Source organism: Pithys albifrons, chromosome 4 (assembly GCF_047495875.1).
Source record: "Pithys albifrons albifrons isolate INPA30051 chromosome 4, PitAlb_v1, whole genome shotgun sequence".
Lineage (NCBI taxonomy): Eukaryota > Metazoa > Chordata > Aves > Passeriformes > Thamnophilidae > Pithys > Pithys albifrons.
In genome coordinates this window covers 56,271,773-56,296,289 of record NC_092461.1, presented here as the reverse complement: position 1 = coordinate 56,296,289, position 24,517 = coordinate 56,271,773, and the positions used below count along the sequence as shown (strand labels likewise).

Sequence of the window (24,517 nt, the reverse complement as noted above, 5' to 3'; positions counted from 1 at the left end):
AGGGGAACTCTTCAGAACCACTGCAGTCTTCCACAGCAGAATTTGGCTTGAGATGATAATTTCTGTCAACATCTACATTACCCCTCAAATCTTCTTCTGTAATAGAAATAGGCTACTGGCTCCACCTTCATGAGTGGAAACTCTTGTGTTTAAAAATGTCATTTCTCTCTGTTAGCAATAACTGATATTTTTCGTAATATGTTAATGCATTGCCATAAGAATTTCCAGGAAAGTATTGCAGCATCAATTCAGAAGGGGTAAAAACTAGACAGGTGTTTTAGTTATGCTGTCAATTTTCACTGCCTATTACTCATTTCAGGTGCCTTGAAGGTACCTTTGTAAACTCACTCTATCTTCCAGATATTTGACTTACTGATATCAAATGTTTGCTTTCAGATATCAACATGGCAGGAGAACCAAAACCATACAGACCAAAACCTGGCAACAAGCGGCCACTTTCAGCACTTTACAGGTAAAGGAGATTTCACTTTAACTTACTGCAATGCAATTTTTATCAGAAAAATTATGGTAACTTGAAATGTATCTACCAGTGTCACTGTGCAATGTTTACCAAAATTATATTGAAATACACAATAAAATATTAAATCTGTCATTTACTATATCTACTGACAAAAAGACGGTGCAGTGATCTGTGAAGTGTTTATTAATGCTCCCACTACTAGTACTGCTATCAATAATTTTCATTTTGTTTTGTTTTGTTTTTTAATTGAGTGTTATTTCATTTTTTCAATCCTTATGCTTTATTGCTTGGCTATGGCCTCATTTTTTGTGACTTTTTAATTTGCAGTGATTAGTGAAATGACTAATAATTTCAAAGCAGCATCAGAACTGGTTTCTCATTGATTTTTCTGCCAAGGGTGAACACCAAGTTCAGAAAAGGCAGGACTTCCTCCTCGACTGTTCAGGAGAGCAATGACAGTGTCTTTCTCCTATTCCCAGGTGCCTTTTTTCACAGAGTTTATACAAACTTGAAGAAACATCCACTCTTTTTTCAAAATCAATTAAGCTAAGGGAAGCATTATAGATTGTTAGGGCTATCAAGCACACATGTATTTCTGCTCCATAAACCTCACTTCCTATAAAAGTGCTACAGAATTTATGCGTCAGATCCATGAACAGAATTAGGACTGATTTCTGCTGTAGCTGAAGTGTAGATAGACAGGCTCCGAGACCAACAGCTCAGCAGTTAAATCAGACACACTGAGCAGGAAATTTTCCGTGCCTGGTCTGGTCTGAAAACTTCTGATGGAAATTCAAGGGTGGGATCCCAGAATGAGAAACCTAGGGACATTTTAGATCTGAGTTTCCACACTACATAGAAGTAATGTGAAGTTTTATCATATAGCTCCACTCAGCTGAAGTGATAGAAATACTATATTTGGAGAAGAGAAACCCTATTTTACCATTACTCTCAACTGCAAGCTGCTAAATTCTGTGTTACTGGTAGCCATGGTCTACCATGTCACTGTGCCAGTATTTCAAAAGATTTTGGAAGATGTTCTGTGATTTCTCCCATGTATATACACTTCCACCTCTGAGCTTCTGAAAAGTTTCTCATAAGTATTTGTTCTATAGAAAAGACAGAGATAAGAGAGAGACCTGTGTATAGTTCTGAGGGAACTTTAAAGAGTAAAAAAGGTCTTAGATTGTGTCTTTTCATGGATGCAGTGCAAATTATTTCTCTAGAAAATTATGAAAGGCTTTTTTGAGCAAAGAGAATCCTTCCATTTTCCCCTTCTTCTTCATTCGCCCCCTCTACTCTGACCTTGTAACACCCCACCTGGAGTTCTTTGTCCTGCTCTGGAGTACTAAGAATAAGAAAGTCCTGGACCTGTTGGAGCAGGTCCAGAGAAGGATCACAAAGACAATCTCACGGTTGTAGCACCTCTCCTATGAAGACAGGCTGAGAGAGCTGGGGTTGTTCAGACTGGAGAAGAGAAGACTTGGGAAGACCTTATCATGGCCTTCCAGTAGTTAGAAGGGGCTTATAAAAAAGAGGGACAACAACTTTTTACATAGGTACATGGTGATAGGACGAGGGGCAACAATTTTCAGCTAAAAGACGAGAGATGTAGTTTAGATGTTCAGAAGAAATTTTATACTCAGAAGGTAGTGAGGCATTGGAAGAGGTTGCCTAGAGTAGTTGTGGATGTCCTATCCCTGGAAACATTCAAGGCCTAAACAGTCTGATCTAGTAGATGGCAACCCTGGCCATGGTGGGTGTTTGCAACTAGATGATCTTTAAGGTACCTTCCAACTCAAACCACTCTATTGTTCTATGGTATGGTCTCTTCCAGCCCAAGCCACTCTAGGATTCTATTATTTCAGGGTTATGTCATAATGAAGAATTTTTATTATTTCAGTATATATTAGCATAATACTATGTGAGGAGATCAATGGCTTATAAAGTTCTTGATAACACTGAGAACATTTACTTTTTTCAAAACACTGTACTGTGTCTGACTGGAATGATGTTAACTTTCTTTGTAGTATCCTATATGGTACTGTGTTTTGGATTTGCTACAAAGACACCCATCTGGCTGTTACTGAGCAGTGTTTGCACAGCCTTATAGTTTTCTCTTTTTCCTATTCTACCTTTGTTGATAAGCTTGAAGTGAACGAGAATTTGTGAAGGAATACATCTGAGACAGCTGACACAAACTGGCCAAACTGATATTCTCTCATATAACATCATACTCTGAAATGAAAATTGGGGAGGTTTTTTTCTTCCAAAGCAGCTGTTGCTTAGAGACTGGCAGAACTGCTTTTAAGAGGTGGAAAGTCTTTGCTTCACTTGGGCTTTTTTCCTCTCCTTCCTTCTCTTCCTTATTACACTTCAATAATCTCAACCTATGAGGCTTTTTCACTCTTGCTCTCTCCTTCATGCCTATAGGGGACAATGGTAGGGGAGTGAGTCAGTAACTACATGGGTGCTTAGCTGGTGGTAAGGGTCCACCCACAACACTGAAAAAGTGAAGAGGGAAGTGGTTGCATTAGATTTGATTTGCACTAGAGAGACATCGGTTAAAAATTTAGTTGTCACAAAATAGTCACTGTTAAAAGGAAGGACTGTAAGCAGTAGAAATAGGACAATGGATTTCAGAAAGGATAGACTTCAATGAGCTCAGAGACCTGGTAAGTAGGATATCTTGGAAAGAAATTTGAGGCACAATAGGAATGTGGAAAATCTTGCATTGACTGTGCTTATGGTAGAACAGAGAATTCTCCTGAAGCAGACAAGTTGAAAAAAGGAATAATATGGCAGCATCAAGTTTCTGTAGCATCTTCAAAAGTGAAAAGCAATTGTATAAAATGTGGAATCAAAATGCCGTGATTGGGATTAAATAGAAAAGAAGAGCAGAGTCATCTAAAAAGATGTCAGAAAGGCTAAACCACCTAACAGTATGAAAGGTAACAGAAGGATTGTCATTAGACTAACTTCCTCTGATTTTTGATACTGCTGTTAGTTAGCAGGAGAGTAGATACCAGATGGTACAGAAAACACTTTTTTCACTTCAGCAAGAGTGGCTAATTGACCAGCTATTTTAAAAAATCAATTTTAACCAGAGGGTATGCAATAAAAGAATTGGCTAATCAGTGTTTGACTAAGTGAATTTAATGGAAAGGATATGATGAGATTCACTGTAGTGTGTTCAAAGGACTAGCTGAATCTATGTGTGGACTAATAGTGATATTTTTCAGAAACTTATGCAGGTCATGTAAGGTACAGTGGCGATGAGCAGGTGTTACACCTATTTTTAAGAAGATAATCCAGAAAATTATCAGGTCAGCCCAGCCTTGATTCCAAGAAATGTACTAGAACACATTATTAGCAATCAATTTATCAACACTTAGAGGATAATAAATTGCAGGAAATCAGGAGCAAATTATGTTGATGCAATATAATTTCCTTCTTTGACAAGATAGCAGATTTAGTGTATAAGGAAGAAAGAGTAAATGTGCTATATGGTCAATTAAACAAGTTTTGACACCATGTGGGCAATTTTCATAAGCATGTTCAGGAAGTTTGCGTAGAAAAACTGTCTTAATGTAGACATCCAGTGGAAAAACAGTGACTGTGTACAGCATAATGTTAAGGATGACTATTATTTGCTCAGTATCTTTTGTTACAGATGTTTAAATGATACTTGAGACACATTTAAGAATAGTTTTAAGGTAAGCAAGCAGGAGTATTGTGCAGGCTTGCATGATTCTGTTTATTTTGAAGTGCCTGAAGCTTCAAAAGTGTTCAAAGAACTCCATATCTCTGAAAGAAAGTCTGTCTCACATCGACGGCTGGATATACACATGAGTCGTTAATACAGAGCAATTGATGTCTATGATGTGTTATAGCCACATAATTTGCTTGTGTATCCAAGTCATTAGATCTATTTTTGCCTGTAATGGTATAAACATACTTGGTGTTATCTTCGTTCTGGATCTACATTCATTTTTTAAAAATTTATAGTTTTATGATCTTTGTCATTTTTTGATCAGGCCTTAAAAACATTTTGATAACAGAAAGATTTACACTTTGCTTCAGAAAGCTGCTAAACACATAATTCATTTTAGGCATACACACTGAGCAACAAAATATGAGGTCAGCATAGTGCTCAGGAATCAGCTAAAATCTCACATAGCTGTGAGCTCCAGCAGCATTCCTCCTAATTTGCATTGTTGTTCAGTATGTCAGGGAAGACCTGGTCTCAGAAGGTTCAAAATTGTTCAGAATTTTCTTTTTTAGCACAGCACTTCTGCAGAAAATCAAATGTCTGAAAAATCTGCATCTTAAAATTATTTTGCGTCTTTTTATATGAGTCTAGCCTCCAGCAGAAGTTAATTTTACTGGCTAATCTTCATGTCTTTGAAACACAAGGTGAAGACTAAAGGTGCTGACACAAATGTGTTAAAATACTCTTTGGGAACAGTGTTGTGGTAAGCTAAAAGATCACACTTTGTCTTTTTTATTTAGTGGTGTTTTGATCAGTATTTCACTAAGGCAAATCAGTGTCAGCATATGAAAGCCCATTTGCTGTTTTTTTCCCTCTATGTTTATGCTCCATCATACTAAAGTAGAAGCAACCACAAATACTCTGATAGACTGGCATTCTGGTTCTCTACACTGTAAAAGAATGTTTTAACTATTTATTGTTCATTTCAGTCCACCACCATGTTATATGAGGTGTTAGATACATGCCTGAAAGATTTTGTGTCATTCTGGAGGCCTTTGCTGAGTATTTTAAAACAGGATGAGGTCTTGTAGTTCCTAACTCTGAAAGTTGCTGCTGACTCCATTCCCAGTTGCTCCAAGAGTGGGCCCAAGCCCCAGGACAGGTGTAGAGCCACCATGCACATGCTCCTATGGCTTGCCTTCCCTCAGAACATGTGGCATGTCCTTTCTCTATGGCCATCCATATGGTGAGTTGGCTAACAGTCTTTGGTACCCCTCTAGCAGCAAGGCTGAAAGGACTTGCGAAGGATCATGGGGGCACCTTTTTCTGAGCCTTTGGAAATAGCAAAACCACTGTGCTACAGCTAGCAAAATGGTGTGATTTTTAGTGACATTAAAATGAGAACAACTACTGCAGACCCTGCTGCATGAGGTAGGGGGGGAACTGTTGGAGACCACACAGGGCATGGGGAGCCAAAAACAGTGTACTGGTACTAGTACAGATGGGACCAAACTGTCTCAGATTACTTCTGAATCTGCTTTCTGAGAAAACTAGTTAGTTTTACAAAGGCAAACCCCCAGGAGTGAACTATTATTTTTATAACTTCATCTCAAGAACCAGTAGGGGAGCAGCTCTCAAGCAATACACACACACACACGCAGATGGTACTTCACTCAAAAGCCTTTATTTCTGGTTGTCTTGGTGTTTAAAGGGTTCAGATAAGGAAGTGGTTTAGCAAGGGTGTGTAAGCTTGGAATAAATCTGAGGGCAGGGTTAGGCTTGGGGGCAAGGACGGACAGCTCAGAGGATCAGTAGAGGCTTAGGTACTGGGAGGAACCATACAGGGACACCCAGAGGGGAGGAGGAACCACAGGGTGAGCAGGGGGCAGGTGGGCACACTGCTGGTGCTGCCAGGGCTTTGGAAACAGCTGCCACCCAGTGCTGCCTCAGGAGGGGTGGGGTCTGCGCAGCAGGGCAGGGAAGGGGTGCAGGACCGCCCCAGGCCCAGGGGAACCATCAAGGTACCTTCACGGTATGGAAAAACCTCAGGGAAAGAACACACCAAGAGGGGTAGGGAACATGGGGGGGGGGGGGGTGAGCTTTGGGGATTGACCCTGACAATTTCAGAAGCAAGGGACTAGGACTGGGAAGAAAACTGAAAAGGCGAGTTACTGGGCACTGCCTAGCCTGGGATCCATCCTGATGAGGCACACCCTGGCATGAGACAATTAGCAAGACGGATTTAGTGAATAGGTTAACAAAACCAGGAAAACTGAGTCAAATCACCTCTCACCATGTTGCCTTGGCTGGCTGGAAATCACCCTGTAGTGGTTGAGTTCCCACAGCAATGATTGGCTATAGCCTATGGTGACCCTGTGAAGACCTCCCTTGAGGACAAGGTTTTTCCAAGCCGGTCTGTGAAATTTCAGGTATATGCTTCAGCACTCCCTGAGTGGTATTAGATAACACAGTCATTTCCCATTATCAATCACTTCTCCATGTGCAGCATGTTTGATTTAACATGATACTAATTAAATATATTAAACAGCTTTTACTTTACAATTTCATAAGTCTCATGGCCTCTGGAAGAAATTATTTTATTTAAGTGTCTGATATTGGTATCCTGGAAAGAGATGCTCTTTTATGTGTGAGATATGATTACTTTTTATATCACTGTTTTATTTTAATTTGACACAAATATTTTATGAGTTTCCTCTACATTTTATTTTTACGATCTCCATTACAAAACTGATTGAATTATGTTGCACATCTTGCATTTCCTTTGGTTTTTTAATTTTATTTTATAGCAGAGGCTAAAAGAATTGCTTACAGTATTTCTCTACTTGCTCTCGACTTCTTACATTTATTGTAAGATACTGTTTGTAGAGTTTGGTATGGTTTAGTTTGCCTCTCAGTCCACAGAGCTGTCCTTTTGAGTTGGTTTTCTGAGCACTCCTGAGCACCCTTCATTTCAAGAGAAAGTATGAAAAGGACAGTGATGGGAAACTTGACTGTATCTTCTGCTTTAGGTGTCTTCTAAGTTCACTCCTCCCATTTGAAAGCATTAACAAAAATCTCAACAAGTTCTATGCCAAACAAGCATTACCATTTGGGTACTCCAGTATTTTGCATAATTGCTGCAATAGTGTGTCATTGACAGTGTATTATCAATATGCTTAAATCCACTGGCATATAACAAAAGTAGCTGCAAGTATAAGGATCTTTCTTGATTCAATATTGCCCTAAATTTCCAACAAATTTTTCCTTTATTCTTTTTCTTTATCAATTTATGTGTCCATTACTATCACTGACCTACAAGAGCCTAAAGACACAGTCCAGAAAACAGAAAATAAACCTGATCAATTATTTTCTGATACTTTACTTTTGTATTAAATTGTGATTATGACTACAACTTTATTCTACATACTGAATGAAACATAATATGTCAATGACTATGTCATATTAAGATTACTTAGTGCAATATTTCGTTTGAATCAAAGTGTTTCCTTTTTTTTTTACAGAAATGTATCTTCTTGATTCTTTTGATTACCTTTATTCACGAAAAGAAAGCTATTTTATCTCAGGGCAATGGAATGAATCTGAGTGTTGCTCTGCACCTCTTCTCCTGACAGAAGATTTAGCTTCCATTAACACACCCCACAGCCCCCCCCATTTCTAGGCATCTTATGTCCAGTAGAATATTATTTACATTCATTTCATCAAGAATGTTCCCAGTGATCACATTTGAAGCAGTCAGTACTGTACACAACAATGATAATTTAGTCTGAAATTCTCACTTGAACTTCACAACAGACAATGCAAATTTTGCTTGTGTTGAGAACTTAAGTAGCGTTCTCAGTTATATAAAAAATCTTAAAAGGCATAAATACAAAGCTGCAGCAGAACCAGTGATTCAGATTGCTCTGAATCATTTTTTGGTTTGGTTTGGTTTTTTTGATTGTTTATGTATTTTCTTTCAAGGAAAAAGCCTCATGTCAAATATATATAATATCTCAGGAATAAGAAAAAAATACCTGGTGACAGAAGGCAGCACAAGCAGGTCTGCATTTCTGAATTATATTGGTGTAATTGCAATCAGTTTGGTCCCATAGATTTTGAAATGAAATCCATGTTCTCAGAAGGCCTGGGAGAACCACACAAAGAGGAAAGTTTGCATTCTCACATGGTCCAGAGCATGAGTGTACAGCACCTTTTTTTTAAACCTCCCCCTTCACTATTTTAAAAATGCTGCTAACTCTTCTCTTTTTTTAGAAGGCGTGTCTAGCAACTAGGGCAGGTTTTCCTTCTCAGATTATCACTATATACTAAATCGTATATTTTCTCGTGTTTGTTTTTATTCACCTTCACCAGAATTTTTAAGCTATGGTCCTGACTAGGCTCCATTTAGTAGTACATACTACATAAAGACTAGCACTTTTCTTTGCTACAATCTCCCCTCAAGTTATTCCTTAGACTTATACAGTCTTTTCTCAGTTATTTTTTTACTTTCTAAGAGGAAGCCAGTGACACCAGCTTACACACATGTGTACTGGAGATGCATCCCTTTTCTTAGCTCAGTACTTTTCCTTTTGCAGAAGAGCATATGTGGTATCCTATGACTGATATTTTCTTCCACAAAAGCCAAGATACCATAATCACAGTCATGCTCAGAGATGAGCAAATTTGGAGAATAATTTACTTTCTCATTATTGCTTCTATTTTTTTTCCTGTTGTTTAATTTTCTTTCTTATTTTTTCATCTAGTGTGAAACCTGAAGCAATATACCATAGCTAAAGTAGTTAAGTGTAAACCTATCTCTAGTTTTTTCATGGTTTTTAATCACTGTTTATACCATAGTGAAACAGAAAACATATCCACAACCTCCTGATCACACTGAAATTATTATGATTCCTTTCTTATACAAGAACTTATGCTGCTAATACAAATAAAAAAACCCTGGCTTATAAATCAAAAAATAAATTCCTATCAGATCCAGAGCATTGATGAGTTTGCCTGCAGGCACACAGAAATAGTACTTTTAGTCATGCATTCACTTTAAATCTTGACAGCCTAAGCTCTGTTCCTATCACTTACTACATGTGAAATTTCTAGCCTTTATTACTGCATAGCTTCTTTCATTTGATTTAAGAAACAGAATTTGGACTCAGCATGTTGTCTTCTGTATGAAGATGATGTCTTCTGTAGATATTCTGCTATATTTGTTTGGTTAAAAATAAAATAATAATACCTCAACATATTAAAAAAAAGTTAGAAACAGACACTATGGCATCTTCTCTGCATTTGAGTTTTAGTGAAGCGGGCATCGTGGTAATAACATCCAGATTTGCAGGCACTTCTGCTTGGAAACTGCTTTATTAAGTCTTAAAAATAAGAACATAGGGTTTCTGATACAGAATAGAGACGGACCTGTCCTTTTCTCTCTGTGCTTGGGGGGGTTGGCAGTTGCTTATCTCAAACCAAGACAATATTGTAAATGAAAAGTGTAATTCTTCATTTTCAGGAATTTAGTAAACCCTTAATGGTTGCAGTAATCAGAGATGCAGAAGACTGTGCTTCAGAGAACCATTAAGTGGATTTGCAATTAGGCATTGCTTCTCACATAATGTAACACCTCTAATTATATAGAAGGCTGTAATTCAGTCTAGGAGCTGTGGTGTACTGCAAGGGCACCATTTAGGGGGCTTAGAAGGAGTACCAGAAATATGATGCTGGGTTATAAATTTAATAGTCTGTGAACAAATAAGTAAGGCTGGATAAATAAAAGGCTGTCACTTGTTATATATTTTAAAGCCTTGTGAATAATATCAGAAGAAGAAATTTAAAGTATACTTAATTTAAAAGAAAATGGACTGTTAAGTAAGATTACAAATAGCATAGAAGACTGTGTGCAACAGAGAGGGACAATAGCAATATATCAATAGGCAGTAAATTATTAACAATTATGTTACCCTGAAAGTTTATTTCTTGGTGAATCCTGTTGGTCTTGGAGTATATTATCTGAAAATATATTGTCTAGTCTGGCAGGACCCATACTTAGTGCTGTCGATGCAAAATGTCAAATGCAATTTTATGTTTTAAAGAATAGGTTACAAATTGCATGCCTTTTTGGTAATTATGTGTTGGTATTGCAAAAACTTCTGGCAAAAACATTGGCTATTGTACTGAAAAGTAATAAATGTATTCATAAACATAAGTGATTTATTATGACGACTAAGAAACAAGAAATTTCTAATATTTATTGGCACAAAAATGTATGTTCCATTTTTCAGTATTGCATCAGTGAGATTATTCTAGGAAACAGCATGACAAACATGAATCTTACATTAGAAGTGCCCCTCCTGTAACTGCTTTTCAGTGAAGTGTCATTGAGGGAAAGAGGATATTAAGCCTCTACTACCCTTGGGATCCTCAAAGGCAAAGCCTACATTAACCTTCATCTATTCAGGACTGCAAATAGCCACGCAGTAAAGTAGTATTGATTGTGTGCATTAGATCAGTCAACACTCTTTTGTTCTGCCCACTATGATGAACTCATTCTAAATGTTTTTAGATCAGTACATATTGACCTGAATGTTCTTACTCTGATTTAGAGCATAAGAGGGTCAGGTGATATCAGTTTCATGCAAAGTACGATTAAAGCTGTGAGGAAGAGAACTCTTAGACACACTAAGTGCAACACTGTATTTTTTTCAAAATGTTTTCTTTTGCTGGGAGCATAGATTTTTGCAAAATTCAGCAACTATTAGCAAATCACAGGTAAAAGCAAATGAAAATTGACAGGAGTTATTTTCTTTCTCCAGCATTTGTTTCCTTTGCTTTCTTGAATAAGAGTACCAAATTGAGCATGTTTTCAGTTCAGGAATGGCATCAGGGTCAAGTGTTCTTACTTGAAGGAAAATGAATTCTTACACTTGATTCTTGCAAGAATTTAATTTTTAATCCGACCATGAATTTCTTCATGACTGGAAACTTAGTTTTCTTCAGACATACTACCAGCATTTATGTCAGCTATGAGAATCCATGCCACTGTTTATGTTATCTTGGTAATTTTTGGATTCATAAAGGAAAGTACAGTAATCTTAGGTAGAAAGTACAATCAGCTACTGAAGCTCTATTAGATGAACATGTTAGTATTTTTTAGTTCTATTTCTCTGAAATAATATATTATTATGCAGCCTTTAAATGACTTAGAACTTTTATGTTTTCCTCTCTTCTTGTTGTCTAAAATTTAGGCCACCTGAGTATTACTGGAAACTACTTCCTTTACTGTTCTTCTCCATGCCATCATTTCCTACCACAATCCCAAAACCCTTCCATCCCAACAGTTATAACAGTAGTGCATTCAGCATCCAATATGACAAAGTACATTTGTCTTGGTATATCAAAACTAACTTTTGCATTTGCTGGTTTATGGCTCATCTTAACCTCTTGCTGTTGATAAAATTAGTATAGGGAAGAGTCAGCCTCTAAAGCACTTCCTCGCTGTAGTGAAACCTATCATTTACTCAGTTTTTCAACTGCCAAACTTTGGAGATAATTCTGAATAGATAATTAGTCATATTATGCTAACTGATGGTTAAAAGATTATCCATCCTAATAACACATGGGATAATAAATCCTAGAGGACCCTGAAACTTCTCCTTATGTCAAGATATTCGAGTTTACAAATTATGTAAGATATAGATTTTGCTAGGAAACGAGCTAATTTTTGTCATATGCTACGTCTATCTGAAAAAAAAATTAGACTAAGGCAGAAGAAATTAAAAGGGACAAACCTTGCTTTATTTTGGGCTGACATTGAAAACCCCCATAATATTGCATCAGGTTTTCAGTGCACAGTGCCAGCAGGCCAGGTTAGGCAGCTTGGCACCAGGTATTACCGACAGCATCCTATGCTGTGTTTCCTCAAAACCTTTTCTGCATGGAGTGTTGTGGCACTACCAAGTCATGGATTTAGGTGCTAAGTTTATGGAAATTGACCATCAACATCCAATGAGATCCTGGAAGAGGGAAGAAATATGAGAGGCAGAATGGATAACTGACAACCCAAATAGCCAATGGGGGAACACCTGTCAAGTGACAGGAGAAGTGACCAATAGGAGCTCAGGGATTGGGGCTGAATGGGCAGAAGAGACAGGTGCATTTCCGGTGAACCGCTGACCAAGTGGCGCAGGGACAGCGTCCCAGGAAGTGCCACCACACTTCGAATGTGCCAGCAGGTCACAGACACTGTGGCCCTGGTGTGTCACCCACGGCCACTGCTTCCGCCACCCACACTGCATGGCACAGGTGCAGCGGCGAGCCCAGGTGGCGGCAGAGGGGCCATGACTGTCCCTGGGTGAGGGCGGTGGCAGCAGCCAGCCACAGCAGCAGATGGAGTCAGGCCACCCCACGGCAGGGGACGTGCCTGGGTGGGACCAGCTTGACCTGGGGGAATTGCCACTGGTGCCTCTGTGGCACCGTGGCTCATTAGGAAAAACCACAGGGGAAACATGGGGGAGGGGGAAGTGTGGGGGTGTAGAAACCGTGGGGTGGGTATGGGGGGGTAAAATCGTACAGAGAAAATGCGTGAATTTTAAACTCCAACAATAAGTCTTGTATGTGCAGTAGGTCAGGTCTGCTCTGATTCCCAGCATGGTCCTCCTTGGGTGGGCATTTTAGCATTTTCCCACACTAAGTGGAACTGGGTAAATAAAAGCTACTGCATCAATAGTCAGGGATTTTTGCAGGGTTGTTTAAAAATTAAAATAAATTAAATTAAATTATATGTTCCTATTAGTTAATATGCCCCTGTTTGCCATCAAAATTCTTTGTGCATGTCCATGTTGGGGTTAGATCATATTTTCTCAGTTTGATTCTGAGACTCCCATATCAGGCAATATCAAAAAATTTAAAAATCAGACTAAGTATTACCTTTTATCTGTCTCATCTTTTCGCTACTAAGTCAGTTATTGTGTGAAGAAGTAAATTTTGACCGAGAAATGACATTTTGAGCTTGTAGTACATTAATTTTCATCCATGGTTTGAGTGATGCATTTTATTTTGTGGTAGAATTTTTATGTTTCAGTAAATAACAGTAGCACTTGGCTCTGTGGAATAGAATTTCCCAGGGCACTGCAAAAAATTATACATAGGATTTGATATTACACAATGGTCATGAAAACAATAGTTTGCGGTTCTTGTTTTTCTAATCGGAGTCATCAATTGCAACGTAAACCACCAGCTGGGAGTGGAACTTATTAAATTTATTAGGAACAATTGTAAAAGTTGACATAAACCTGTAAATTATTCTTCTGTTCCCTCTGCTTCTGAGACACTTCTGACAGATTATACATCTATACAGTTGGTCTACTGTTTATCTATTCTACAATGTGACAGTGCTTCTTAATAAAACTTGACAACATTTATAAAGATATTTATGGAAGCTTCAGAAGACAAAATGAGCTTCTTCCCTAATTCTATCTAAAAGTGGTTACTGACAATGTTCAGAAAAATTATCTTGGATTGAAATTATTTGTCACAGAAACCAGGAAGGAAGGATTACCTCATGTACACCACAGATTGTTATGTCAAAATCAATGCATAGTGGAAGTTACATAAAATAATATTTCTTCTGTAAATTAAGACATGCTTTTATTAGGCTTTTGTTTGCATTGTATAAAATATTGGGAGTTAGCAAAAGTTATAATGCACATGCTTTAAAAAGAAAGAAATTAGATGACAATATTATATAATACCGCTTAAGACTTTCTGAAGGAAGATGTTTTCTGTTCACTTCAAACCATGAACTCAACATGAAGAGAAAAATGCAACCCTATTTGATTACTCTGACTGGCAAACTGAGTCTGTTGAGTTGCTCTTGTCATTTTAAAATTTAATTCATTGGTAAACAGTGTGAGCCATAAATCTGAATACTCTTTGACTACATATATATCTGACATCCGATCCTGTCAGATCTCGGAAGCTAAGCAGGGTCAGCCCCGGATTAGTACTTGGATGGGAGACCTCCTGGGAAATGTCGGGTGCTGTAGGTTCTAGTCCTGAGGACTTCACTGTCACTGTCCAAGCTCGCTCAGCCGTGGCAGATGAACCTCAGGACTTAAACGGTGGGGCCAGTTCTGCGCACGCTGAGCCTCACCTAAAATCCACTGCGCAGGCTGGAAGGGCCACACCCACATGGGGACAGCCCTTCCCAAATCTTCGTTCGCGAAGCTGAGCCACACACACATATATATCTGCTGTATCTTTGGTTCCTGCTAAATCTTTGCCTCCAAAAGCTGTATAGTGCAAAAGGACAGACATACTTGACAGGTAAATAAGTCAGCACATCAGTCAGTTGAAATACACATTTGTACTATATTGAAGTCCAAAAGGCTTTTTAGTTGGCCTGACTTTCTTATATGGCTTGAATGAAAATTATTCCAATCCCCTTGAAAACTGCAGTCACTATTCATACATTTTATAGTCAAATAGAAAATGTGTGATGTCAGCAACACATTTGAGTAACTTTCCTTGGGCATTCCAATATGAAGATTGTAAAACAAAATGATGACTCATCTTAAAATAATGTTGGTTCCTGACCATCCCTTTCCGTGATTCAGGGCAGACAGTTTTATTACATCAAGTCAGAATAGGAACACTAACAAATGCCTTAAATTCCACATGTTTCTCTTATGAAGTTCTTAGAGATGAAATTATGTGATCACCACAGGGTGATCATGAAGGTCATGAATGATCATGAATCAATATGAATATATTGATTCACAATGAGTTACCTTGGAGAATGCTTGCCTAAAATCCATTTGCTTGTATTATTGTTAGAAATGTTGTCCACTTTGTCCTGTAAATAGTTCAGGAAAGAAGAAGAGAGGATTATTCAACAAGAAATTATATGGAGTTATGTATCTTGGATCAGGCCTCAGATATGAAAAAACATTTTGTCTGTAATCTTAATACGACACTTATATAAGGCAAGTAGAGTTTATTTTGTGATCTTCCTGGCCTTAAACAATTTGTTTGCAATTCAAAGAGGAATTCACATGCCCTTAGTCTAGTCACATTTCCTTGGACATTTGTTTGCAAATCTTGAAAATTTGCCCATCTGGACGTTCAGTCCATGTCAAAGATGGGATTTAGATTATTTGCATTGATAAGCAAACTTAGCAAATAAAATAACTAAATGTGCAATTGAGTCAGATCTTGTAAAATATCTCTCCAAGACAGGTTGCAAGGGGTATAATGCTCAATGGGAAATTTCTAGGGTCCTTATTCTAAACACACAGTGTGACAGTACTGTATTATGTCAATGGTTATAAGTTGATTGTCTATGCCTGTTCAGTTTACAACTGATTTTATTTGAGCAATTTGCAAATGTAAACATTCTTTTTCCTCCTGCAAAACATATATGCAGATAAGAAAATCAAGATTTGCAGACAATCTTAGCTCAGAATCAAATGGAAACACAACCTTATTCTGCCTTGTTCCTGTCATGCTACTGTTTAGCCTGCCTTCCTCCTATCCAAACTGATATATTGTCTTGACATACTGACAGACTGAAATTTTCTGATAGGTTAACCATTTCAGAAAAAAAAGAAAAAAAAAGAAAAAAGAGAAAAAATAAAAATTCTCAGTCTCTCCTGCTTCACTACAATTCCTGCATAATTAAAACATGATTTCCTTTGTTTACTGTCCAACCTGGTATTTCTTGCACACTAAATACATTTTTTGCAAAAAATACAGTTTCTGTTTTAAGATATTTCCTGGAGGTGTATGACAGCCCTTCTCAAAATTTACCAGGATTACTCTTTTTGCAATAGCATATTTAATAATGCAATAATTCCTCAAAACCCTGGAGAATTCAGTGTACATTAGGTTGATTTTCTAAGGCATGAGAATGTGACACTTGGAGGTGATCCTCTGCAAGGCTAAGGCTTGGACTTGAAGATCCTTGTGGGTCCCTTCCAACTCAGCATATTCTGTGATTCTGTAAAAAACCTATCGTACATATTGATAAATGTCACCTGTAAAGATGATATAGGTTGTTATTTCATAAGGTGTTGCAGTTTAAAAACCTTTATATTAATTTGCCATGGACTGCATTACCAAATAAAAGGCCAACAGATAATTGTATTTCTTTACTATGAGGAACATTTGAACTAATTAAAAGTAATGCAGCAAAATATCTAAAACCATTTAGTCAAATATAGTAGACAGAGGTCAAACCTAGGGCAGCACTATTTAAACCAAATGGAATCCATCTTAAGAATGGATTTCAAATAGATTTTTAATTGCAGCATTTTGTCCAAAGGACATTATATCACACACTTTTTGTTTCCTAGTAAAATTCAGCAGAATGTCCTCCATCAGGATAGTGTCAGGTCTCTCTTCATTACAAAACTTTTGTATTATGAAGTATATAAATACGTTCCAACGCTTTCATTCTTTACTCATCTTGCTTATATAGTTAGCATTTCCAGCCAAACACTGAGTGCTTCCCACCTCTGGTTCATTTCATTAAGCAGAAAAACAGGAAACAAAATAACACTTCTGCACAGAGCCCGCAGGAGAAGGATGAAACTCCTGACTTGATGCCTAAATTTCCTGCAAAGTAGGCATTCAACATTAATGGAGAAAGATGGACAGGTACCATTTTATAGGACCTTCTAAGGTACACACCACAGAACAAGCACACATGCGATCAGAGATGTTACGGTTGTTATAATCTTCCAGCTATTAGCATATATCATATCTGTAGCCAACCTGAGGTACCAATTTCCCTTGATGCCCACCCGTAGAGACCACCCCTTGGATAGGCTCTGGGCCCTCTATTGTTTTGTCTTGAAGCTATCTTGTGTTGTTACAGTAAAATCAAAAGTGAGCAATTCAGATCTATAGAAAGCCCTGTGAGACTCAGCTATCAGCCAGAAGCAGCAAAGAGCTCAGCTGCTGCTGGCTGACAGGGAGGAGGTTTACTCCCCAAGAACTCACATAGTAAGAATTCACAAGACTCTGCAGGTGCATGAAAACAGCCAGGATGAAATAATATAAACATGGGACTTGTGAGAGAGAGGTTTTAACCAATTGAAGAATCTAGCGTGGTGGTATGTTAACTCTTTTAGCCAATAAGCTGTAGTCTTAACCCTATATAAACTGTGTGCTTTGTGTAACAAAATGTCACCACTATGAGTCTCATAGATTGTGTGAAGTCCAGTTCCTCCGCCATCTATTTTCAGTGTAATCTTGCAGGTGCCTTCTTCAAAACATCATGTCTTTGAGAGCTTAAGAATGTATGAGAAAACGTTGTAACTTCTAATACCACCAAATATGTGAGCAATCCAGGAAAATCCATGTAACCTATATAATTCTAAAAATCTACAAAATATACACAAAAAGCCTTAGGCATCAGCCTAAACCCAAGGAATGACAAGCTCAGCGTTTTCTTGGGAATTCACTGGATAAGCATTCCCCTGACCAGAAGGATGTGCAGCTTAGGGCTTCTGCTGTGCTTCCAAGTATATGCAAAGCCATCAGTGTTTCCCTGTTCTATTCTTCTAGATCTCAACCCCAGAAAGAAGTAGAAAGATGAGCTATAGTCATTAGAACAACAGAAAAGTTACCATGTTGTCGATACATGACTTTTAGATGATGACAATAACTAAGCTGGTCTATTAGTTTGTGAGATTTTTGGACAAAACCTTTGCTGAATAATAACTGCAAATTATGTAGATTATGTAGTCTATGTAGATTTTAGGAAAGTTTTCTTTCTTAAAACATTTATTATTTACAGTACCTTTGGTTGCAATTAGTTGTGTTTACACTTCTATTTCAGATATTTTGTTGTGGGTCTGAATTGGTTTCAAATTCATAAATGAAGTGCTAACTTCTGGATATAATATTTGTTTTTGTTAAATTTGCTTTCTTAGAAACACATTTTTAAAGGCTACAAAGAAACATTAATGACCTGAGAGGGGTTATTTGCTGTTCATCCTAATAGTAGTCTCAGTGGAAATTATCACAACTGAACACTTCTGCATGTCATGTAACCACTCAAAATCACTGAACTGTAAATATGCCTTAAATATGTTTATAAAGGATCCTGAAATCACATACTAATGGTTCTAGAAAGCAGCTGATATTAGTAAACTCGTTGCAGCTAGAACACATTAAAAATTTAAGGCAGTCAGTTGCAGGTACTGGAGCAGAAATACTGTCTGATAACACAGATGACGACTCCCACATGCATCCTGGCTGGGTGGAAGCTACTACCAGAAGAGGCTCCAGCCAGTGTGCAGGTGGTGCATCTCCTCACAACAACAGCAGAAACAAAAAGAGAGTTGGAGAATGCTTTTAACAACTGATTTGACAACTGGGCATAATTCTGGATCTATCAAACCAGCGGCCTCCAGCTCCAGCACAACACTGATTCTGGCAAACGTGCCAGAAGTTCTCATAATCATGAAGTGTCCATGTCGTATGAGTGCAGGAAAACAAGATGTTTAAGGTGTAAAAACCCAAAACCTTTACGTGAAAAATGCAGTAAAATGGACAAAATATTTCTTGTTCACTCTAGCCATTCCATTTAAATAACTTTACAAGTAGTTTGAATCTGTGAAAATTAAAGAGTCTAGATGTGTTACTTTGCAAATATTTGATTTCTAAACGAATGTTCAGTTAGGTAAATGGGATTTTTTTCTGGGTAAAGTTTCTAGTATAATGGATTAGGCCTTTCTATTGCTCATAAATTGTCATTAGGTAAAGCTGGTATTGAAAGTGGCTGTTTTAAAATCATTGTATAATTTTTCTGAAGTACAAAAATATATTTAAAACTTTTTATTTGCTTGACAGACTTGAATCAAAGGAGCCTTTCCTGTCTGTTGGGTAAGTAGGAATATGTACATTTTCATGGATATTGATATAATCAACTATTATACTGAACAATTTATGACATTGTTTTGACCATAAACATCCAGTTTCAACATTATGGTTGCTTACTACACCTGAGCTTAGAACAAATTGGGTTTAGTCAATAAATTCAGCAGTCATGGATATTTTCCTTCATGAAAAAAACCAAACTGGAAGTATGTTTTGCCTTTATTGACTAAGCAAAACTTACACTAAAATAGAGGTAGGAGTTAAATGTTGTGTAAAAATGTAGCTAATTTATTAATTTGCTTTCACTGACCTTTCAGTCATAAAACATCACAAATACCATGTATATCACTTGTCTAAACCCAGGAGAAAATAATTGATAGTTTCTTTTAAAATAAAAAAAAGTGGTACTTCCATAACAGAAATAAAGTCAAATTTATGAAATAGAAACCAAAATCCCATTTTAAGCCTAATTATAGACCACTATGCTGATTTGTGTATTATAGCTATTGTCATAGTGTCATAGCCACTTAAACAGTTATATGGTCTCTATAGTAAAATGATAATTCATCATTCAAAAAAATTATTTTAAGTGTGGCATTCTATAAAATTACCATTCTTTTATAAAATGTAGAGTAGTAATTGTATTAAAGGAAATAATTTTATTTCTGAGTTTTAAATTCATTTTTCATGCAGTTTTCCATTTATCTTCTTTCTTTAAAACTTTCCCAAATGTCCTAACATTCTCCCTCTCTGTTTTTCTTCAGAATTGTATATTATTTATATATCTTCATTCTCATTTCCCTTTGCTCACACGACACTTAACACCAAGAACATATACTGCAGATAAAAGATCCCATGCAAAATACTATTTATGGGTCAGCTCTACCATGTAATTATCAGTAGCTTTCAATTTTTTTGCACTAACTGCAGATCTAAAATCTCACTTCAAATTCTGTAGTGTGAACTAAAGTTAACAAGCAAGAAAGTGTGTAAATTATGATCAAAAGAACTCAGCAAATCAGTATAAATAGGATTAAGATATGGCTCAGTTTCTATAGCATGAAGTAACTGGTTTGTTTGAGTACATTTTGAATTTATTGCTTGCTGTTTCTACTTTCTACCAACTCAAAATATTTGAAAAATAATTTAAATGCTGGAAAAATTGGAGAGGGAGGAAAAGGTATACTGTTCTTGGTTTGCATGCTATGGAATGTCCAAACTCATTATCGAATTTAGTCCCTTCTGTTAATAACTTTCATTATTCCACTTTCTAACTTGTCCTGTTGAGTTGGTTTTTGGATGTCTCCACTACCATAATGAGGTGATTGCCAGAAAATCTCAACTTTAAGATTAAAAAAGAATTTGCATTCCATTGTGGCTGAGGACAAAGGTTGAAAGCATAAAAAATCCAGGAAGCAAATAAAAAAGACAATGGCAACAATTATATTAATATTTTTTGCTTCAAAAATAAACCCTATTTTTGTAGTTGTTACTGTGATTTTAAGAACTGCGTTGTCAATTTTAGCATATTTGGGGATGTCTGCTTAGGGGAAAGTATTATTTTTATGGTTTGGGTCTCTTTCCATAGGAGTAGATTGGTGGCCACAATGTAAATCCACATTATATCTCCACAAAATCATTGTATGTGACTTTATCACCTAAATTGATTCCTCTTAGGAAGGCTAATCTGAACAAATAGACTTAGCTTCTTCCCAGAACTTTTCAGAAGTTTTCCTGTAATACATTTGAATTCTTTTATGCAAATTCATAATGATAAGGGCAGAAAACCCCCCAAAATTAATCCCTGCCTTAGGGCTACTTTTGCCTTTTATTACTGTATTTTCTCCACCCCAAAGGAGGACATCAGACAGAAGTTACACCACCATGTAATGAGGAGGGGCCCAATCCAGCTCCTCTGTACTAAGGTAGACATGCTCTTAGTCCCACAATTACTGGGCAGCTCTTCTTTACAGAGGATGAGCTCTTGTGCCAGAACCTGTATCTAATGTTTTAACCCAGAGAGCTGCAACCAGCAGGCTTTTGAAATACAGTAAATGTTTGCAGAAGAAGTGATGACTTAGCCTCAATTAGACTAACACATGGCTGCCCTTACTGCCACTTGCAGCTGCAGTTGGTCCAAACACCAATCTAAATTACTTTAGGCTGCCTACAGATGGCTTGGTCCTGCACAGCAGCCTCTCATTCATCTCCCTTCTGCAACAGAGATTTGTTCCCACGTTTTCATTATACTGCCTGCAGGAGCTAATTAATCTTTTTCATTTTGCTGTACCTAAGCATACAACTTCTTGGTGCTTTTCTATTGCTAATTCTTTCAGATAGGGAAGGGAATATGAAGTGGGCAACCTAAGAGCTCAGGACTGACACAGGTTGTTAAGCTCTGGATGTCTGTGCAGGGCTGCAGCCTTCCCATGAGAAATCTCACCAAGGAAAATTGTTGCATGGTCCCCCCCTTTCTCGGAAAGCAGCCATAAAGTGGAAGACCACACCTCTTGGTGTTCTAGTTTGTGTATCAAAAGCAGGAACAGAACAGCTACTGTACTCTCTTGGTAAAGGTATTTCCATTTATTTTTATTTCTATGCAAAGTGCATAGCAAAGAAGAAAAATCTAGTTTCCTTTACTCCCTGTGCAGGACAGGGGCATAATTTGGCACTACAATGGTAGTAACCTCCTTAATTAAACTCTTTAATGGTAGCATTCAGGTGTAAAAATTCATCAAGTATACAGTCTATTCAGATAAGCATATCTGAATTCAATATTATGATTTTTTGCCTAGAATACAAAGTTGAATTTGAAGTTCACACTGAAATTGTCTTCCTTTCCCTCTTAGAGGTGAAGATAAAATCCTAATGGAAGGCTGAAACGTCTCCTAGTGCTGCATGCTGAGTGAGGGCCTTTAGGGGCACAGGTGTTATTTCCATGCTTTTGGGGGTTTGTCTTTTGTGACCAGACCTGCCTATCCCGTATCTGCCTTTTTAGCCACCAGCACGCTTGCAGCAAGCGTGGGTAGTGCCCTTCTCAAATCTTCGTTCACGAAGCCTGGCCATGATGATGGGGGTTTGTGTTGATATTCAAGCTGAGCAAGATCAAGAGCTGTCTGGACTTTCTTTTCTCTGCATGTTATATAGGATTCATGATCATGTTGAGTTGGTATAAAAAAGAAGTCATACAAATAGTCAGAGTGCCTGAAAGATGTTAATATCAGAGGCAGCATTACCTTCATGCAGAAAAGTTGTAAAGATTCAGGCCTAAGATGATCAGAGAGGTCAAAGGGTACAAAAAAATGGATACTGCAAAAAGAACAAGAGACAACTCATATTTAGTTCATCCCATGTTGTGACAAAGGATAATTTTTTTAAAAAATACGTATGTTTAAAATGCAAAAAAATTTTAATTATCCACATCAGCTCTCAATAATAATAATAATAATAATAATAATAATAATAATAATAATAATAATAATAATAATAATAATAATAATAATAATAATATAACAATAAATCATGCGTAATTACCCCCTAAACAAAAGTTATCATTCTCTCTAGATAATTACATTGGTTATTCAGTTATTAACCATTCACCAACTATTTCATGGCAGCTGATTTATGATAGCTCTCTGCATGTAAAAGTTTAGGAGTTGATAAACTTCAGCCAGTACTGCATGCAGATTTGTAACTGGTCATCAGACTAAGCCCTAAAATTATAAGCTCATTCTTTAAGACACAGCCAATGCAGCATCTTTTAAGGCCTGTAAAAGTATCATACAGCCAACAGAGACTATAGTTAACTTGTAACTCTCTTTCACATTAGAAATTCTTAGAATTAATTCTTGTTGGTATCTGACTGTCATTGTATGTAACATTCATAATGATATCTAGTCAACACAACTTCAATACATGCAGTGATAGAAAATCCATCACAGCATCTGAGAAGTTTGTCAAACTTTTAAAAAATATTTTTCTTCTTTGTTAGATGTTATTTAATAATATCTCTCATATTGTTGAATTCAGAAGAGACAGGGAGAGAAAGAAACAGCTGATTTTTTTCTGAGACTAGTGAGAAGGTAGATTCATCTACTGTCAGCTGAGGAGAATTGGATTACTTCTGGAGAAGCAGGCAATAGCTCTTAGGTGAGATGGTGTTTGAAAATGCATGTCTTATATACATCTGGTTGTCAGCTGAGATTCAATCTGTTCTCTGACTTTTTCACTTTTTTTTTTCTTTTTGATTGTTTGCTATAAGCAGTATAAATTTAGGTGGAAAGCCCAGAGAGAGGCATAAGTGAAATGAATGCATTATTTCAAGACAAATAGTTCTCTGTCATAGGAGAAAGAAGAGAGATACAAGTAAAATTGGCATGAATTAATTCAATTTTTTACATTCTCAGTGAAAAGATTAGAGATCTGTAGGAACTATTATTTTCCTCACCAAGGTCCTGTTTCTAGAAAGTATATGACAATAGAAAATACTGAAAGGCCATGTATTTTCCAAATCATGTCTTAATCACAGTACCTTTCAAACATAGGTACTTCCTTCTATATGAAACAGAAAAATACTTCTGGGCTTAGATACTTGGAAGCACTTGGAATTGCTTCTAAAATACAAAAAGTAAAATTCCTTCATTTTCGTGTGGCAGAATTGTTCCAAGATATGTCTAACAACTTGAATTTGTCACCCACATTTCTTCCTCTTGCTTTGTAGCATTTTCTTTCCCACGAGGCCATTTTGCAGAAGGTCTATGGCAAATTCTGAAGTCCTGCACTGGTTTGAGGGATCCCATTCTAAAGAACTGAGGCTGTTTAAATAAAAGTCTAATCCTTGCAGACTCTGTTAGGATAATACTCAGTCCACCTCCATATGCAAATTTTTTTCAATTCACAGTCACTTTTTGTGGGGTTTTGGTTTCTTGTTGAGTTTTTAATGGACAGTAAGTTATAGGACACAAAACAGAATGTAACCACATGGCATCTTCTGTACAACAAATACCATCACTCTTGTTCCTCATCCTGATTAACAGATAGCACCAGTGGAAGGAGCAGACACTATTCCTACTGTTCTTATCCAGCTTCTGAAGAAAGATAGCTCAGAAGATTATTTTCCTCCAGCAGAGGAAAAATACAAAAAAAAAATGGAGATACTGGATTCATTTTGTACAGTTAGTATGACACACATAAAATAACCAACCTGAACATAATCTTGTAACTCTCAGTCATATGCAGGCTAGGTATTCAGGAGCTGTTTTCATGAAAAGCATGGGAAGACCGAACACACTTGACAATTACTTAAACTCCTTGTTTACCAACAGACAGTAATTGCTTATGTTTAAAACCACTCAGACTCTGTGACTTCAGGCAGTAGCAGGTCTGCTTTTGTGGAGAATACCCTCTAAAACAACCAACTCTTTAATTATGTG

The 24,517-nt window shown here is 37.1% G+C and overlaps 1 protein-coding gene across 3 annotated transcripts in view; it reads left to right on the top strand.

Annotated features, from left to right (window-relative positions):
- RALYL (RALY RNA binding protein like) overlaps nt 1-24,517 on the top strand; it is a 370,788-nt gene that overhangs the window by 293,808 nt on the left and 52,463 nt on the right. For all 3 annotated transcript variants that reach the window (XM_071554274.1, XM_071554273.1, XM_071554275.1), the window contains exons 4-5: nt 397-472; nt 19,059-19,091. In XM_071554274.1, coding sequence (XP_071410375.1) covers nt 397-472; nt 19,059-19,091 — 109 coding nt within the window. The remainder of the gene's footprint in view (nt 1-396; nt 473-19,058; nt 19,092-24,517) is intronic.